Consider the following 12035-nt stretch of genomic DNA (forward strand, 5'->3'; position numbering starts at 1 on the left):
CCAGGGATTTTTTTTTTTTGTAGCAGGAACTCCTTTGCATATTAGGCCACACACCCCTGATGTAGCCAATCCTCTTGGAGCTTACAGGAGGCCCTGTAATAAGAGCCTTTATAAGCTCCAGGAGGATTGGCTACATCAGGGTTGTGTGGCCTAATATGCAAAGGAGTTCCTGCTACAAAAAAAGCCGACTGTAACCTTACAGCTGGCCATGCGAAGGGACCATCCCAGGCTTAACGCCCCACCGAACTTGCAGATCCCTCAACACTCATTTCCTCTGTTATCAACTGTATGAACCCAGATGTTCACCCAAAAGTCCTTGAGTGAGCGTAATCAAGCATAATCGAGTGATGGAGAACGTCAAGAGATTCAGCCTTTTTTCATAGGCTCTTGTCCAAAATTCAAACAATGGTTCAGGCTGGGGACTAGAAAATAAATTGACATTTTCTGTGAAAGTAAGGTCAAGCTGATTGGCTTCAGAGGGAGAAATAAGAAGGATGGGGAGTCTTCACAGACGCTCAGTAGATCATCAGGCCTCGCAGTTTCAAGGCCACCAGAGTGGGCCTATGCATCCCATCTAGTTTACAGAAAAGTTTGTGGATTGGAAGATACCTGCTTCATTGCATCTGATACAGCCGCAGAGTGTCAGAGCCAACTAGCAATGTTACCTAATTGGTGGAGTCACCTGGTTAGTAACACCAGTGATGGGTGAAGTTATACCATCAGGCCTATACCTGACTAGCCAACAAGAATAATTCCAACGCAGGTCATGAGGCATAAAGAGAAGATCTTTTATTCTAGTTTTAACTGCTGTAAATTATTTAATGTATTTTAATGTTCATTAACTTTATTGTTAGAATTTCATGTTGTAAGCCACCCTGAACCCACCTCGGTGGGGAGGGTGGGATATAAATTGAATAAAATAAATAAATAAATAAATAAATAAATAATAAATAAATAAATAAATAAATAAATAAATAAATAAATAGTTTTGTTCTCTCTTCTGATACGCAAATAGGTTTTTGAGACACTTTTGGTTCCGGGTGAGCCAGAATGGCTGGTCACCTGTTTGACCTGGACCTTGGAATGATCTTGGACTCAGTTTTGACAAGGTAATGTGTAGACTGGAACGAACACTTGCAAAAGTGCTTAGAATCACAGAGCTGGAAGGGGCTAGGCATGCCTTCTAGTCCAACCCCCTGCTCAATGCAGGATCCCCAAAAAGTGTTTGTCCAGCAGCTGCTTAAAGACTGCCAGTAAGGGGGAGCTCACAAAGGCAGTGGATTCCATGGCTGAGCTATTGTTACTGTTTAAAAAAAGTCCTAATATCCAGCCAGTACCTTTCTGCCCATAATTAAACCCACGATTGTGAGTCCTCTTCTCTGCTGTAGACAGAACAGCTCCTGCCCTCCTCTAAATGACAGTTTTCCAAATACCTAAAGAGAGCAATCATGTGCCTCTCCCTTTGGCCTTCTCTTCTCCAGACTAAACATTCCCAGGTTCCTCAACCTTTCCTCAAAGGGCTTGGTCTACAGGCCCCTGATCATCCTCACTGCTGTCTTCTGTACCCGCTCTGTTGTGTCCACATCTTTTTTTTGAAGTTAAGCCTCCAGAACTGCACACAGTACTCCAGGTGCAGCCTGACCAATGCAGTGTATAGCAGGACTATTGACATCTTGTGATTTGGATATTATGCCTCTGTGGATACCCCCAAGACTGTGTTCGCCCTTTTTGCTGCTGCATCACACTGACTGATTTAGGTTAGTTATTTAACTTTTTATTATCTTTTCCTCATTGTTACTGCTCTTTTATTGCATTTTCCTGCACAATCTTTAAATAAAAATAACTTTAATGATATTTTGCAGTGTGCTTGAACTCTGGGGCTTTATTAGAATCCAGTACTTGGGCCAACTTTTGGCTACAGCTACCCAAATAACTTGTTCTGAAACTCGCCTTGTCAGCATTCTGGCAAAGCTGGAGGCTTCATCCCTTCATCTCTGGCTGCCTTGGTAGCTAAGGGGATTGCTAGCAGTGCTACCCTGAGGTGTGTGCACTCACACATTGGTGCTTTGGTTTCATTTGCCCAGCCCCACCACCCTTAAGTGAAACATTGGCCTTTACAATCCTTCAACAGAGAACTGTGGTCAGCACAAACATTTAACACAAGCCTAAACTCACCCAGAATATCCATCACCTATCCAACCATACCAACAAAAAAATATATAGTTCTATGTTCCAGCTGTAAGCCCATCAAATATTGTCCCGCCTCCTCTCTCCAACTACCTGAACCCAGCTTCCGCCAGGATCGAACTCAGGCCATGAGCAGAACTCAGGCCATGAGTATTTCTTCTTGCCACTTTGGGGCAAGAAAAGCAAAAAGAAGAAGAGGAAGAGCTAGTACTGAGTGCAAAAGAACCCTTTCAAGTACACAAGGCAGGGGGAGTATGGCCCCTATGGAACTGCAACATGCAGAGAGGGGAAGGAACATGTCTGAATACTTCCTCCTTACATGTAAGCCTGGCACACCAGGGAGAAGAGGAAGATAGAATCCCTCCCCCCACCCATGCATTCCATTAAACAAGCAGTTACTGATGCTAAAGCAGCACCAAAACATGCAACTGCCCCACACCCTTTCCATAGACACCCCCATACGCCTGCATTTTGAGGGTGCTACGGTCCCATGTGAAGTGTCTCATGGCTTTCGAACCAGGCTGTATCTACACATAATTGGGAAAATGTTGCACAGCAGCGACGATATGCAAGTGGATTCTCCTCTGAGGACAAGACCATCCAGGAGGTGAGTAACTGCTAAAGCCCAAGGATTGAGCAATGCCTAGTGAAGTGTGGGTCCAGCACTCGGCAAGCCTCCGGCGCTTGGCAAGCTCCCACAGGAGAAAAATTCCACAGCCAGGAGCCAGAGAACCTGATGTGCCCCTGAGGTTTGCAGTTCTTCTGTGGATAGCAAAGCAAAAAAGGGTTCTCTTGGTCATCTCCGGGCTATTGGCACACGCAACACAGACAGCACCTTGGAGCCTCTTGGCAGTCATGCCCATGCACAAAAAATACAGGTGGCACCCAGCAAAACAAGCAGAGGGGCACCATTGGTAAACCTGAGGCACATTCCAGACCTTGTAAGCTTTGCATCGGCATTCCCAGATGCAGGGAACACGCTTGAAACCTCCAAAGTGCAAATGCACCTAGATCCCTGTTCAAGGTACAGGCAAAGCCATTGCAAGTTCTGCAGCAACAGGAACTGAAATGAGCTGACAGACGCTGCCTTTGCTTCCCTCTGGGACCTCAGCCTGGCCCTCCCCTTTTGGCCCTGCCTGATGAGTCCAGCAAGGAAGGAGAACAACAGAGAGGCATTTAAGTGGTGAGGTTGGCTGTAGCCCCAGAGAGACAGATGCCTACACAGAGACAGGTAGAGTCGGGCAAGCCTTCCCCAGCTGCCTCCAAAGATTCTTGGCAGAAACGCCGGCATCTGTTCCAGAAGGCTTGCTGATCTCCCAGGTGCCAGATTCTCCCACACAACAGAGGATCTGGGCCATCGTGTGGCTAACCCACTTCACGGCATCCACAGCTCTGCTTACCCGGCGCTCAAACCTGTTTGGCAGCAGAGGTTTTCTGCTTAAAAGAACTTCCTTTGCCCAGCTTTTAGCTTTGAGATGGGCAGGAGAACAGAGGGGCACTGGCCCTGCTAAATCTCACTCAGCACGTTGCAGGGAAGCAAGTGGCATTCGGAACTTTGTCCTCTCTTAGAATCATAAAATCATAGAACAATAGAATTGGAAGGGACTGCCAGGGTCATCTAGTCCTACCCCCTGCACTATGCAGAAAATTCACAAACACCCCCTCCCCCTAAATTCACAGGATCAGCATCACTGTCAGATGGCCATCTAGCCTCTGTTTAAAAACCTCCAAGGAAGGAGAGCCCACCACCTCCCGAGGAAGCCTGTTCCACTGAGGAACTGCTCTAACGGTCAGGAAGTTCTTCCTAATGTTGAGCCGGAAACTCTTTTGATTTAATTTCAACCCACTGGTTCTGGTCCTACCTTCTGGGGCCACAGAAAACAATTCCGCACCATCCTCTAGATGACAGCCCTTCAAGTACCTGGAGATGGTGATCATATCACCTCACAGCCGCCTCCCCTCCAGTCTAAACATGCCTTTGAATTCCTCCCCCCCACCCCCAGTTTGCTGGATTTTTTCACCCAGTCCCACAGTTCACTATTCATCATGCTTAACAATTGTTTACACTGTGGTTTTTTCCCTCTCTCCCTGAGAATAATCCCAGGCTAGCCCATTCTCATCAGATCTTGGATGCTAAGCTGGGTTGGTCCTGGCTAGGATTTGGTTGGGAGACATCCAAGAAATGCCAAAGCCGGGACGCAGAGGCAGGCGACGGCAAACCACCTCTGACCCTCTCTAGCCTTGAAAATCCTATGGGGTTGCTAGAAATCAGCTGTGAGCAGTGTTCTCTCTAAAGTGAGTTAGTGTGAGCTAGCTCACGGATTTTTAGCCACCAGCTTGCACATTTTTGTCTCAGCTCAGGAAGGATGGACTCAGAGTACACTAATTGATGCAGAAGCTCACAGTTTTAATGACAGTAGCTCACAAAGTAGAATTGTTGCTCACAAGACTCCAAAGCTTAGAGGGAACATTGACTGAGACTATTTTGTGAGCTACTGGCATCAAAGTTGTGAGCTACTGCATAAATCAGTGTGCTCTGGGGCCATTTTTCCTGAACTAAGACAAAAATGTGTCAGCTGGAGGCTAAAGGTCTGTGAGCTAGCTCACGCTCACTCAGCTTAGAGGAAACACTGGCTGTGACCTCATGGCACTTTTCACCACCACTGCCCCGAGTTTTAAAAAAAGAACACTCTGTGTTTGGGTTTAAAGCTTTAATAAAGTCATGACACAAAGCAAACACAACTGCTTCTCTAGAGACCTAGACACAGTCTGTGCCCAAGACTGCCTCTCCGATTCTTTAAAGCCATTATGCGGTAGTGTGTGTGTGTGGGGGGGGGGATTCATCCCACTGTGGGCACAAGCATTCTATAGATCAGGCCAATGGCTGGGGCTGATGAGAGTTGTAGGCAAAAAACATCTGGAGAGCTACCATTGGCCACCCCCGCTATAGATCAGTGTCGGCAAACTGACACTGTAGCCCAGAGCATCTCTGAACTGCGTCAACAACATCTCACTCTCTGATCTCTCCCGGTGCCCCCATAGCAGCCAGCAAACCTGTTACTCCAATCACATTTGAGCACCTTCCCCCCCCCCCCCACTTCTCAAGCGTGCATTTACTGATCACACCAGCCCTTGCCCCTTCCTCCCCTCCTTCCCTGTGTTTCTCTAGTGGTCCCTGCATCCCTCCTCCTCCCTCCTTTCAACCACTTTATCCCCCCCCAAAAAAATTTCTCTTCCTGTCAGCCTTTGCTTTTCCCCACCTCTCCAATCCACCCTTCCCTTCTCTATCCCTTACTTTTTCTTTCCCTTGCCTTATCGGTGCCTCCCCCCGCCCATCCGTTTCTCTCTTCCCACCCCATCCCATCACTAATTGATAAAAATATTTAAAAGTCCATGAAATACTTCAATTGACTTGGTTTTATAATGAGAAATGGAAATGGAAACATATAATATTTTATACTGTGCGCAAGCTGAATTGTATACCTTAGGGGTTTTTTTAAATGTCCCTTGTTACTTATTTTTCTTTCTTTTTTGGATGACTTGACTTGATCATACCAGCAAAGTGCCCCTTCACCATCACATTTCTGGAGTCACACCAGCGCAGCTTACACGCAAGCAGAGTACAGAGCCAGGGAAAGGCTCAGTTCCTAAACAGCAAGAGCTGTCCTATTTAAAAAAAGGTGAAATTATCTTCCCCTTGCTGGGCAGAATGGTGGCATCTAGATATTCGGAGCCATTTCCTAATTTCCCGCTCCCCTTCTGCTTCTCAGTGCAGGAATTCGGAATCCCTAAACATTCCAGTGCAGAGGAGAGAAGGGGTTTTAACCTGCCCACCTCCAAAACTGAATCCTTTGCAGGGAAGAACTTGACAACTGAGAGATCAATATTTCACAGGCACTCAAAGCTCATATTCTAGCAGGCTCTGTGAGAATCCACAATCCCCGGGTACCTCCCCTTGTTCCACACAGAGGAACCCCCCCCCCCTTCTACACACACACATTCTCTCTTTCTCAAACACACACACACACAAGATTAAAGCAAGCGGCTCCAGAACTGAAGCACATTCCCTTCCTCTGAATGCAGAGGCGAGCCACCTCTGTTCCCCTCTCGCCTGGAAACCCCTAAGGGGATCACCCTAAGTCACCTGCGTCTTGGCGACACTTTACAGGGAAGGCAACTTACCGGTAGTTAGACATAGCATGAATCAGAGGAAAAGGACAGCTCCTCTTTCTTCCAATAGGGCAACCGAGCAGAATTAACCCCTTGGAAGCAGTGTTCCCCTTGGAAGCTAGCTGAGTTAGCGTGAGCTAGCGCCCAGATTTTTAGCCCCCAGCTCACACATTTTGGTCTTAGCTCAGGAAGGACGGCCCCAGAGCACACTCATTGATGCAGGAGCTCACAACTCTAATGCCAGTAAAAGGTAAAGGTGCAAGCACCAGTTGTTTTCGACTCTGGGGTGACGTCGCTTTCACATCGTTTTCACAACAGACTTTCTATGGGGTGGTTTGCCATTGCCTTCCCCAGTCATCTACACCTTTCCTCCCCAGCAATCCGGGTCCTCATTTTACCGACCTCGGAAAGATGGAAGGCTGAGTCAACCTGGAGCCGACTACCTGAACCAGCTTCCGCTGGGATCGAACTCAGGTCGTGAGCAGAGGGCTCCGACTGCAGTACTGCAGCTTTACCACTCTGCGCCACGGGGCTCTTTTTACTGATGCTAGTAGCTCACCACTTTCGTGCCACTAGCTCACAAAGTAGAATTTTTGCTCACCAGACTCTTGCAGCTTAGAGGGAACCTTGCTTGGAAGGTGTGAGAGAGCTATTGCGCTTGGGGGAAGCCCGTTCTGGGTTGCATTCTGGGTCCTCTGGCACTAGGTCATTGGCACGACCCCCCTCCCCCTTGCAGGGGGCAGGGGGAGAGAGCCTTCCCACCCCCCTTCAAGTAAAGCAACTTCAGATACCTTGATCCCCCCCCCCCCCGCAAAAATTCCACAGAGCGGGAATGCAGAACTGAACTTCTTTTGAAGAAGGCATCAGACACTGAGTCTCTGGGAATGTTCCCAGCACGCTGCTGCATTTGTAAGACGACAGAATTGGGCTTTAAGGAGCTCGGATGGGAAGGAGAGGAACGGATCCATCGCAGCAGCGCAGCAGCTAACAGGACTTGCCCTCCGAGGTGAAGAAAGGCGGGGGGGGGGGCACAGTGCGGGCTCTGTCTCCAGTGATCTGCCTCTCCCGTGACCGCCGGTAGTCACGACACAGTCGCCGCGATGGAGCAAAAGGAAACCAGGGGAGTTCAGAGCGATTTCGCCGCTCTACAGACCAGTAGAACGCTGGAAGAATTCGAAAGGATAGAACTAAGGACCCTGGAAGATGAGCGGCATGGAAGAGATCTAGTGGGAAGGATCTGGGAGGGGGGGGGGGGCGGGAACCTAGATGTGTGGGGGAGGATCAGGATTCAGAAGGGAAAGATCGGGGCAGGTCGAGACAGCCAAGGCACAGAGCCCCAAACCAACCCCCCCCCCCCAATAATCACACAGGAAAGAAAGGCAACCAAATGAAAACAGTCTCAGGCGGGGGGGGGGGGTCCGTTCTGAAGAGAGATCTGGGGTCGCCCCTGCCCCCGCTTGCTCCATAGCCCTGGTGGCCCCGATCCGGCCCCCGACTCCACCACAGCGACCGCCCCACTCCGCTGAACGCTGCCTTCTCCAACCGGCAGTCAGTCCTGAATCTTTTCTTTTCTTTCCTCCCCTTCCTTCTCCGGAATCGGGTCCTGCCGCTCACACAGACGTGGGTGACCCCCCCCCCCCACGCCGGGGCGCACGCGGATCTCTCCATCCTGTCCATTGATGTCAACTTAAGGTTGTTTTGCCGTCGGGGATTCCGCTTGTCTGGGGTTTTTTTTTCCCCAATGCGCCACCTAAAAAAAAACCCCAGACAAGCGGAATCCCCGACGGCAAAAAAAAACCCTCAAGTTGACATCCAATGGACCGGATCGGGATGGGGCGGGGGGGGGGGGTAAAGACAAACAAATATCGCCTCTTCTCTCCCCCCCCCCCCTCAAATCACACACACAAACACCTCAAGCACCAAAGCGAAACCTCCAAGCCCAGAAAACCGAGGAACGCCACCGCTGCGCTCTGCAACCCCGTCGAAAGTCTCTCGAAAGCTCCATCTAAACAGGGCAAAGGAGAGGACCCCGAGATGAGAACCTCCCTACACAGAGAGGGCGCTGAATCAGGGACCCCCGCTCGCCCCCGAGGATTAGAGACCCCCCTCTCCTCCAAGAATTAGGGACCCCCTTCTCCCTCCAAGAATTAGGGACCCCCAATTCCCCCAAGAACTAGAGACTCCCTTCTCCCCCCCCCCCCAGGATTAGATACCCCCTCTCCCCCCACAAGAATTAGCGTCCCCCGATTCCCTCCTCAAGAATTAAAGACCCCCCTCCCCAAATTGGGACTACTTTCTCTCCCCCCCGCCCGCCCATCTCTCCCCGACGGCGCTGCTGGAAGGGACTCACGCTGCTCTCGGAGGTGCCGGCCTGGGAGATGGCGGTGCCGTTGAGCCCCACGAGGGAGGGCAGCGTCTGGGACATCCAGTTGGTGACCATAGCCATGGTGCTCAGCACGGCGCCGATCTTCAGCAGCGGCACGGTCATGTCGCCCCCGCCTCATGCCCCTGGCCCTCCGGCGAAGCCCTCCTCCTCCTCCCGGCTCATCGGCCCCGTCGGGGAGGCGCCCAGCCCAGCCCAGCCCAGCCCAGCCCGGCCCCCCGCCTCTCGGCCAGGCTGCAAAGCCGAGGAAGCGGTGCCCGTCGCGCCCCTCCTTATAAGCGCCCCGGCCGCTCGCCGCCGCCCTGACGTCACGCCGCCGCTGGCCACAGGCCGCCGAGGAAGGGAGGGAGGCAGGCAGCCACGGAGGGAGGCAGGGAGGGGAAACTTCCGAGCCCAGCTACTAGCCCGGCCAGCCCTCCCCTTCGAACCTCACAGGGCTGCCTCCTCGCGTGTAAAGAGGGGTAGGATCGGGACTGGCCGGGCGAGCCCCTAAGACTGCGCCCCCCCATGGAAGAAGTCCACTAACTTCACTCCCCAAACTCTGTTGCATAGGATGCAGAATAGTTTTCAGGGCTTTTTTTTGTGTAGCAGGAGCTCATTTGCATATTAGACCACACCCCATCTGGTGTAACCAATCCTCCAAGAGCTTACAGGGCACTTCGTACAGGGCCTATTGTAAGCTCTTGGAGGATTGGCTACATCAGGGGTGTGTGGCCTAATATGCAAAGGAGTTCCTGCTACAAAAAACAAGCCCTGGTTAGTGCTGTTTTGCCAGCGCACTGGGGTTTTTTTGTAGGGAGGGGTGTCTCTGTAAGCACCCCCCCTCACCCCAACCTTTGGAATTTTTTTGGGTAGAGTGCATTGAGAGGTTAACCCTCAGTGGCCTGATCATTAGATTATCCTCATCTCTGCCCCCTCACCACAACATACACATAGCTATATCCACCATGTATTGAACCCTAACTGTCCCCATGCAGAGTAAAAATCAATTGCCAATATAATTTGTACCACACGCTCACACAGGTTCCCATCCTAGAAGAAGAAGAAGAAGAAGAAGAAGAAACTGGATTCATATCCCACCATACACTCCAAATCTCAGAGTCTCAGAGTGGTTTACAGGTTTCCTCTAAACTGAGTCAGTGTGAGCTAGCTCACACATTTTTAGCCTCCAGCTCACACATTTTTGTCTTAGCTCAGGAAAAATGGCCCCAGAGCACAATAATTTATGCAGTAGCTCACAACTTTAATGCCAGTAGCTCACAAAGTAGAATTTTGGCTCACAAGACTGCAACTTAGAGGGAACATTGCTTACAATCTCATTCATCTTCCTTTCCCACAACAGCCATCCTGTGATGTGGGTGGGGCCGAGAGAGCTCTGACAGAAGCTGCTCTTTCGAGGACAACTCTGCAAGGGCTATGGCTGACCCAAGGCCATTCCAGCAGCTGCAAGTGGAGGAGTGGGGAATCAAATCGGCTTGCCTCAACCAGGACCAGTGCTTTTTCAGCCCCGACCTGGTGGAATCAGCTCCCTACGGAGGTTCGGATCCTCCCGGATTTGTTATCATTCCGGAGGGCCTGTAAGACGGAGCTGTTCAGCCAGGCCTATGGCTGAGGCAGATGGACGTCCTTACCATCTAAACTGGGCCCCCTGCGCTGACTGCACTGATCTGTCCTCACCATCCATGCTGCCTTAATGTGAGCGGTAGCTTAATTGCTTTAAATTTAAATTGTTTTAACTATTTAAACTGTTTTGATTGTTGTATTATGTTGGAAGCCACCCTGAGCCCACTATGGGAAAGGGCAGCCGATAAACCTGCAAAATAAATCAATAAACCAGGTTCTCCCAGATAAGAGCCCTGCTGGATCAGACCAGTGGTCCGTCTGGCCCACGTAGTTCTTCTGGAGGTCCGACATCAGGGCAGAGAGACCAAAGCCTTCCCCTGATGTTGACTGCCTCTGAATGCGGAGGTTCCCTTTGGTCACCATGGCAAACAGCCACTGATTGACCTTTCTTCCAAGGCCCTCCCCCCCAGCTAGTTCCCCTGTTTTGACACCAGCGCATAAGAACATAAGAGAAGCCATGTTGAATCAGGCCAACGGCCCATCCAGTCCAACACTCTGTGTTACATAGTGGCAAAAAATTTTATATATACACACACACTGTGGCTAATAGCCACTGATGGACCTGTGTTCCATATTTTTATCTAAACCCCTCTTGAAGGTGGCCATGCTTGTGGCTGCCACCACCTCCTGTGGCAGTGAATTCCACATGTTAATCACCCTTTGGGTGAAGAAGTACTTCCTTTTATCCGTTTTAACCTGTCTGCTCAGCAATTTCATCAAATGCCCACGAGTTCTTGTATTGTGAGAAAGGGAGAAATTTCTCTACTTTCTCCATCCCATGCATTATCTTGTAAACCTCTATCATGTCACCCCACAGTCGACGTTTCTCCAAGCTAAAGAGTCCCAAGCGTTTCAACCTTTCTTCATAGGAAAAGTGCTCCAGCCCTTTAATCATTCTAGTTGCCCTTTTCTGGACTTTCTCCAATGCTATAATATCCTTTTTGAGGTGCGGCGACCAGAACTGCACACAGTACTCCAAATGAGACCGCACCATCGATTTATACAGGGGCATTATGATACTGGCTGATTTGTTTTCAATTCCCTTCCTAATAATTCCCAGCATGGCATCCACCCCACAGATAAGGTATCCAACCCAATCCTATGTGTTCCTTACCCAGGCTGTTCAACTGACTTCCCCTAAGCAAATGGAATGCATTAGGGGATTTGCCATGTGATGCAATCTTCAGTATAAAAATCCCATTGGATTCCATTGTGATGTAGCAGTTAGCACCTCGGAGAGCCATCTGGGAAATCCAGGCTTGAACTCTGGGTGAACTCTGCCATGACATGTGGGGTGACACTAGGCCAGTGGTTTTCTTGCAACCCAACCTACCACGCGTGGATGTTGTGAGGATAAAACTGAGGGGAGAATCAGGTAAGGACCAAAACCAATGGGTTGAAATTAAATCAAAAGAGTTTCCGGCTCAACATTAGGAAGAACTTCCTGACAGAGTGGTTCCTCAGTGGAACAGGCTTCCTCGGGAGGTGGTGGGCTCTCCTTCTTTGGAGGTTTTTGAACAGAGGCTAGATGGTCATCTGACAGCAATGAAGATCCTGTGAATTTAGGGGGAAGAGTTTGTGACTTTACTGTATTGTGCAGGGGATTGGACTAGATGACCCTGGAGGTCCCTTCCAACTCTATGATTCTGGGTACACTGCAATGAACTCCTTG

At 50.1% G+C, this 12035-nt stretch overlaps 1 protein-coding gene across 4 annotated transcripts in view; it reads right to left on the reverse strand.

The window, feature by feature from the left end:
- Positions 1-12035, reverse strand: part of OLFM2 (olfactomedin 2) — a 379600-nt gene that overhangs the window by 281428 nt on the left and 86137 nt on the right. For 2 of the 4 annotated variants that reach the window (XM_060253543.1, XM_060253542.1), the window contains exon 1: positions 8708-8885. The exons of the other annotated variants lie outside the window; for them this stretch is intronic. In XM_060253543.1, coding sequence (XP_060109526.1) covers positions 8708-8845 — 138 coding nt within the window. In that variant the 5' untranslated portion in view covers positions 8846-8885. Of the gene's footprint in view, positions 1-8707; positions 8886-12035 lie in introns of those variants that run through there. 4 annotated transcript variants of the gene reach the window in all.

The sequence above is a fragment of the Heteronotia binoei genome, chromosome 13 (genome assembly GCF_032191835.1).
Source record: "Heteronotia binoei isolate CCM8104 ecotype False Entrance Well chromosome 13, APGP_CSIRO_Hbin_v1, whole genome shotgun sequence".
NCBI lineage: Eukaryota > Metazoa > Chordata > Lepidosauria > Squamata > Gekkonidae > Heteronotia > Heteronotia binoei.